At 41.4% G+C, this 7,416-nt stretch overlaps 1 protein-coding gene across 2 annotated transcripts; it reads right to left on the reverse strand.

Annotated features, from left to right (window-relative positions):
* Positions 1-498: 498 nt before the first annotated feature.
* Positions 499-5,702, reverse strand: LOC122067965 (probable LRR receptor-like serine/threonine-protein kinase IRK). 2 transcript variants are annotated; one of them, XM_042631795.1, is made up of 3 exons: positions 4,785-5,702; positions 3,171-4,699; positions 499-2,170 (listed from the first exon to the last, which is right to left on the reverse strand). In XM_042631795.1, exons 2-3 carry the CDS (start codon positions 4,628-4,630, stop codon positions 718-720), a joined length of 2,913 nt encoding a protein of 970 aa, XP_042487729.1. In that variant the 5' UTR covers positions 4,631-4,699; positions 4,785-5,702; the 3' UTR covers positions 499-717. The 2 variants fall into 2 exon arrangements, with proteins under 2 accessions (XP_042487729.1, XP_042487728.1); XM_042631794.1 differs by having other exon boundaries at positions 3,171-4,705.
* Between the last annotated feature and the right edge of the window lie 1,714 nt (positions 5,703-7,416).

The raw sequence follows: 7,416 nt of genomic DNA on the forward strand, positions 1-7,416 counted from the left end.
TCTGACACTCTGACCTCGGGAATTCTTGGATAGAAAACATCTACCTATTTATTTATTGGAGAAGATTTCCTATGTCATCAATACGAAAAGAGTCTCCCACACCACACCAATAAGAGTAGTAAAACAAGGAAGCTCGGGATTTCCTGAATCTTGCCATGGCTACAGAGAGCACTTGCATTCAACACTTAGGTGGGTCCATAGAATAGGGTGGCCTGGCCGCCCCTTAAACCCTCAGGTCCTTTTCACAACTCCATAGCCCTAAACTGCCAAAGAGTTCAAGACAAAGCAGCCGCTGAAAACTCAAACCCAAAAACAAGAAGGTTTTTCTAAGCAAAAGAAGACTACTTGAAGTCAAAGAAACAACATTTTTTAAGGGTCCCAAATAGGACCCGGTGAAAAGGAATCCGATTGATATAACGGTAACAAAACAACAGAAACAAAACTACAAACAGAAAACCCCACAAGACAACCAAAACTAAAGCCAACTAAACACACAACTGGGGCAGAGAACCAAAAAAAATTACAACATTCATATATGGCTTTGTGGATTTGGCTTTTCTTCTACTTCTTCTTCTTCTTCTACTACTTCTCTTGTGTAAATTAGATAACATAAACCGGATTCCTCTTCACCGGAAAACCCATTTTTGTTTTAAATCTTAATAATCAAACCCTTACTCTGCTTCTCTCCTTTAGAATTATAAATGGGTCAACTTCCATTCATCCCAATTCTTCTTGGCCTTCTGAAGGGCATTTGATCAGCTCCAATATATTAACCACCTCTGCCATGTCTGGCCGGTTCGATGGCACCTGAGACGTACAGACCAAACCTAGCTTCATTACTGGGATCGCCTCCTCTGCAGGAAAATTGCCCCCCAGCCTTGTATCCACACACTCCTCCACCCTGCCTTCCTCCAATGCTCCTCTGACCATATCACAAAGAACCACCACATCATCCTCCATGTACTCTACAGGCCGCTTCCCTGTCACAACCTCCAGTACCAAGACCCCAAAACCATAAACATCGCATTTCTCGGTAATCTTCACCGTCCGGCATGCAAACTCAGGTGCCATGTACCCAAGTGCACTCTGTATCTTGCTGCTTAGAACATAACGGTCTAGCATTGGAAGCAACCTTGCCAAGCCAAAATCTCCAACCTTTGCGTCACCAGAGCTGTCAATCAATACATTGCTTGATTTCAGATTATAATGAATTGTGTTCATTCGGTGCAAGTGTGCCAAGCTCCTTGCTGTCCCAAGAATTATATTAAACCTCTCATGCCATGAGAGGAAGTTTCCACCTGCTCCCTCATGGAGATGCTTATACAAACTGCCACCAGAGACAAATTCATAAATGAGGAGCTGTAGTGATGGAGTCCAGTAATAGCCTTCAAGTGCCACAAGATTTTGATGCCGGATCTTCCCAAGCTTCTTAACTTCCCTCTCAAAATCTTCTTGGGATTTGACAAGGCTTGAGACAGTAAGCTTCTTAATGGCAACAGGCCGACCATCTCGTAGGAATGTCTGGTAGACAGCTCCAAACCCACCACGACCAAGCTCACAATCCTTGTTGAGCAACGCATGAGCCCCGGTGCTAAAGTCAGGGTCACCTGAGAACATGACAAGCTTGCCAGAGTTGGCATCAGTGGTAGGGGAATGGCTGAATTCATCAACACCTGATAATGTAAGGGCTGCAGCAGAATGGGAGGTGGCGGCCTGAACTCGGAGATTGAGGACAGTGACAGCAATCACACCTAGGGCAATAAGAGCAGCTGCGCCAATGGCAATTAGAGCAGAGATACTAAGGATAATTTTCTTGTGACGGAGATTTGAGGAGATGGAGACATCGCCAGAGGAGTCGGTGGATGAGTTGGGGTTGAGAACAATAGGTTTAGGAAGGACACCAGGACAGGAACGGTTGACTACAGAGCCACATAGGGATGGATTATCAGAGACGGAAGAGGGTGAGATGGTGTTGAAGATGCCACCAGCAGGTAGCTCCCCTTGGAGATGGTTGTGGGAGACATTGAATGAGACAAGATGAGGGAGATTGGCAAGCTGCTTTGGTAGAATTCCGGTTAGGGTGTTTAGAGATAAGTCGACTGTCTGAAGGTTGGTCAGGTTTGATATGGCCGCTGGAATAGAGCCCGAAAGGTTATTGCGTGATAGGATTCTGCAAAATAAAGATAAATGATTTTTTTTTTTTTTGGTGGGGCGGGGGGAGAAAAGCTGTTAGAATGAGAAATGTAAAGATGGGAATTTAAAGTAGAAAATCAGCACAAATGAAATATATTTTAGCTTATTAGTGGATAAATACGGAAAATTGTCTATTCTGTCAGTTTAGTTTTTTTTATTTATTTGGTAAAGCACAAGAAACAGTTACAAATAGATTCATGGTTATAAATTAATATAAAAACCTTAAATAGTATTGCATTGCCCTTAAAGGACTAGAAATTACTTGCAACTGTAAGTTTCGGATTATCATTTGGACACTCATTTTTTTTTTTTAATTGTAAGACCTTGGGCAACAAATGTCACAAGTAATAAAATAGATTTGAATGAAAAATACATCCCCTTTTTTAATCAAGAATTCTAACCTTTTCTTAACATTTTCCCAAAAAAGATCACAAAAATTACCAAACACAAGATTTCCAGCAATGGATTTTAGGCACAAAACCAGCATCCCAAAATCTGATCCCAATCCCCACCACCATTGTGGTGACCAAGGCAATGCAAACTAAATTTTGTAAATCACTCCGATTAACAAGATACTCAACTTGTGATGAATATAGCCCTATAGTTCTTGAACACTCATCAGTGAACTGGAGTTCAGTCCTTTGAGAGACCAAATTATTGGGACAGTTCTTCTGCCACTAATTTCCAGAAGTCTGCCTTTTATGTCATAATGGGGCCAACTCTTAGAGAATACAAAAATTCTTCAGAATGCTAATTAACAGTGGATAACAATTTTGAACATAAAAGAGGTGTACTGGTTTAGATAGGGAATTTGACGAACAACTGGCCAAACAACCAAAGATCAAAAAAACCTTCCTAGAAAGGCTTCTAGAGAAACTCAGTTTCATTTTTTAATATAACAGTAAGAATAGATGAATAAAAGAAAGCAGCAAATAAAGCTGAAATGTGATACAGCTAGAGGGAAGGCAACTACTTACAGAGATGTTAAAGACAAGCACTTCACAATCTCGGTCGGAATTTTTCCAGCTAGGAAGTTATTCTCCAACCTCAACTCTTTCAAAGAAACAGCTCCTCCAATATAAGAAGGGATGCTTCCATTGAGTCGATTCTCACTCAAATCAAGAACATTTAAGGCCTTCAATTCACCTATGCTCTCCGGAATACCACCAACCAGAGAGTTCCTGGACATATTCAAGTATTGGGCGTTGCTAAGAAGCCCAATATCAGCAGGAATTTCACCAGAAAATGCATTGTCAGATAAATCCAATAGATGTAGGTTTGGAAAGGAAGTCTCCACCGATGAAGGGGAAGGATCTTTTATCTTTCCACTCAGCCTATTCTCAGAAAGCCTAGGCACCTGCAAATTGACTCCAGAAATCCACGCTGGGAAGTTACCAGTTAAAGAATTCCGGCTACAATCCAGAGCAGAAAGGGCTTTGCAATTGATCATTGACTCTGGCAAGCTCCCACTAAACCCGTTCCCAGATAGATTCAACACCTCCAATGACTGAAAATTCCCCAGTGAATCTGGAATCTGGCCAGAAAATCTATTCCCAGAAAGATCTAAAGTTTGAAGGTTTCTAATTTCTCCAATCCATGTAGGAACCTCTCCAACAAATGAATTCCCTCGCAGACTTAAGGAAGTACACATGGTAAGCTTCTGCATTGAATCTGGGAGGCTCCCTGATAGAGAGTTATCACCAAAGTCAAGCATTTTCAAGAGTATACAACCTCCAATGCCATCTGGCAACTGCCCAGAAAACTGGTTCCTGCCTAAATTAATTGCTCTTAAATTATACAAACCTTCTATGCCTTTCGGAATTTCACCCTCCAGCAAATTATCAGATAAATCAAGAGAGCGAAGACCATTCAAAGACCAGATTCCAGAGGGCAACGAACCAGAGAGTCGATTTGAGGAGAAGTTAACGGCCGTTAATGTGGAACACGTGCTCAAGCTCTGCGGGATCTCTCCAGAGAAGTTGTTCCTGGCAAACGAAACTACTCTTAAAGAGCTACATTGTCCGAAAAGTTCATTCGGTATTGGCCCAGAGAGATTGTTCTCACTCAGGTCAACATTTCGGATGTTCTGAAACTGTGCTAAGCTGAAGTTAATGGTCCCCGTGAAGTCGTTCTTTGAGAGGGACAATTTGCGGAGAAATTGCAGTCGGAGGAGTCCTCGTCCGATCCGTCCGGAAAGGGAGAACCCATCCAGAACTAGTTCAGAGACTCTGTTGGTTCGAGGGTTGCATTTCACCCCGACCCAGTTGCAGGGACGATCATCATCTTCGTTCCAAGATACGAGTTTCGACTCTGGATCTTTGACGTCGGCCTTGAAGACAATCAACCCAAGAACGTCATCGTTGAGATTTGGATCCACAGATCTCACGAAAACTGGAACTAGAGCGAGGAAGAGTAGGAACTTATGTAGCTTTCTCATTTTAATCGTTAGCTGAGAAAATCTTAAGCTGCCATTACAGACCTCAGAGAACCTCGTCGCAAACCCAACCTGAAGCTGCCAAATATGAATGATTACTAAGATGACAAACCTTACATATAAACGAGAAAAAAGAATAGCTTACACCTACGAATACCTGAAGAACCTTGAAACGCCACCAACAGGGTTTGCAGCAAGAGAAAGACACTTCACTAGCTTTAGAGAGAGAGAGAGAGATTAAAACTGATCAAACAGCACGATTCTGAGTAAATGTAAGCAGAAGCAAGACAATGACCGCCGCATTCTACTTCCAAGTGGGGAATCTAAGATATGGTGCGAGAAGAGCTACACTACAGAACCAAAAGAACAGAATACGAGCTTTCTCGGAGCTGAAAAGATTGATTCAACAATAGACACCTTCCTCAGGAAAAATTTCTGAGCTATTCTTCGAAAAGAACAACTAACGCCTCCTCAAGAGCTGTCCAAATAAACAAAAGCTCCCACTTTGTCCCCTTTGCCCTACTGCCCCAAGCAGCTAAAAGAATGAGTTTTTAGAAACGGCAAGGTTACTTTTCAAAGCAGCAGAAGTTCAGCAATATTACGAGGAACGCAACAAAAGACAGTTGGTTTCAAAATGATTCCCCCCGAAAAAGAAAACAAGGAGCGAGAATAACTGAAATATTCAGTGAGGAAACCCTAGAAATCTCTCCACCGTTCAAAAGCAGAGGCAAAACCACGGCTTTCAAGATTCGGACTTCAAAGAGTTTCAAATGGAGAGGAACAGAAAGAAATAAGACAAGACAGAAGATTTATGATCTCAGAGTTTCAGAAACAAGTAGTGTAGCAGCTCCGGTGGAATCTAAGCTTCGCCGGAAATGCCACAGCGTCCAGAAAAAAAGAAAGATTTGAGATGGACCTCCAGCGATTATGCTTGGAAACTGGTATTTTAACTGTATCTAAAGGCTGAGATCACAGAGAACTTTGCCGGTAGTTGCCGAAACGCCGGGAGAGCTTAGAATCTCCGAACTTTGACGCCATTAAAGGCTTTTCTGAGTCTTGTCTCAGAGGAAGTAGCTTTTATTGAAGGAGTGAGAGAACCTGGTAGCTGTGCGCTTTTATTACGTGTGACACGTGGCAGGATCTCTTCGGTCAAATGTGTCCGATTTGGAAGACACGTGGATTTTGCTCATAACTGCTTTTTATTATTTTTGACGTGGATGGCAATTGAAATGTGTTCGGTGAGCACCAACCCGCAAAGCGAAAGCACAGATGTGGACACACCCCTTTTGTTCAACAAAATTACGAACTTGCCACAATAATTGATTTTAATTATTGAATTTGAGAGGAAGGGTTTCATTATGGGGGGCTACTAAATGTCACCATGTGTAATGAAAATCTCGTTTCTTGGAAAGATATGTTACCCATTCAACTTTCAAATTATAAAATGTTAGTAAGTGTGAATTCAGAGTTAAGGTTAGAATCATTGAACAAAAGCATAGAAAATTTTGGGGAGAAAATGTAAATTCTAATCGATGTGTTGTCAATGCATAAATATTTATTAGGGTTTTTTTATCTTATTACTATCTCTAGTGAAATATAACATTTTATTATTTGTCATATGGTGGTACATGAATTAGTCTATATGATAGAGAATGAGACATGCATCTTATTGGTACAATTTTAGCTTATGACGAGTAGAGAAAGTAGCTAAACTTATGAAATATGCTATTTTTTATATAATTCATTTCCATTCCACGACATTTTGGTAATTCTACCAAAACTTCAAAGTTAAGTTTGAGCAACTTTTCTTACTTTCGACTAAAATTTTACCATTGAGATATATGTGGGGTCCTCTATTTTATTGACTAACATGTGACTTACATATGCACTGTTAAGTCACAGCTAGTAAAGTGTTATATTTCACTAGACATATTGGGCATAGTGACACCTTGAAAGACCTATGAAAAAAAAAAGTGAATTATCCTTTTCCAAAAATTAAACTCATCTTGAGGGATCTCGATCCTCTCTAGCGCACCACCACAATTCCCCCCCCCCATACTCCACAGTGCACATATGACGATTGAGAGACACTTGATAATGTGCCAATCACTACCAACCATCAGATACATTGGTGGAGGGATAGGATTCCTCTACATAGAGCCCGTGTGCCCAAGTCAACCCAGCTCTAGGATCAGTATCTAATTCCTACGCTCTATGGTGAGGAGCCGAATCCCTTGGGAGGAGAGAGGTGGCATGCGGGAGAGGATCCAAGTCTTGTCTTGAGTGAGTGAGTGAATCGTGTGTAGCGTGAACAGGAGCATTATGCCGTGGCACATTTTAAAAAATAGAGGAGAAGATAAGGGTAAATGTGTCATTTTATCCAACGGATGAAAAGGCGGGGAAAGGAGGGAAGGGTAGGGACCGTAGGGTAGTGCTGCGCTGCCAAAGTGCACAGGCAACCAACCAACCACTCAGTGTAATAAATATTAGCGGCTTTGAGCTTTCTTTAAAGCACATTGAATGGACCCCTACTTTTATTTACTGCCCTGGACCATCACAGTTGTTAACTTCCATATTCACACCGGTTCATTTTAACTTTTACCCCTACGCTTTTACCAATTCTATCTGTCTTCCGTGGGGACCACATTGGATTAGGAATGATCATGTGGTATTACTTACTTGGGTTTCTAAACAATTTAAAGATGAAAGTAACAGGGGAAGTCAGGAATGGTTGGGTTGGTTTGGTTTGATTTGATTCAATTTTGTTTTTTAAGCCCAACTCTTCGTAT

This window comes from Macadamia integrifolia, unplaced genomic scaffold (genome assembly GCF_013358625.1).
Source record: "Macadamia integrifolia cultivar HAES 741 unplaced genomic scaffold, SCU_Mint_v3 scaffold3278, whole genome shotgun sequence".
Taxonomy (NCBI): domain Eukaryota; kingdom Viridiplantae; phylum Streptophyta; class Magnoliopsida; order Proteales; family Proteaceae; genus Macadamia; species Macadamia integrifolia.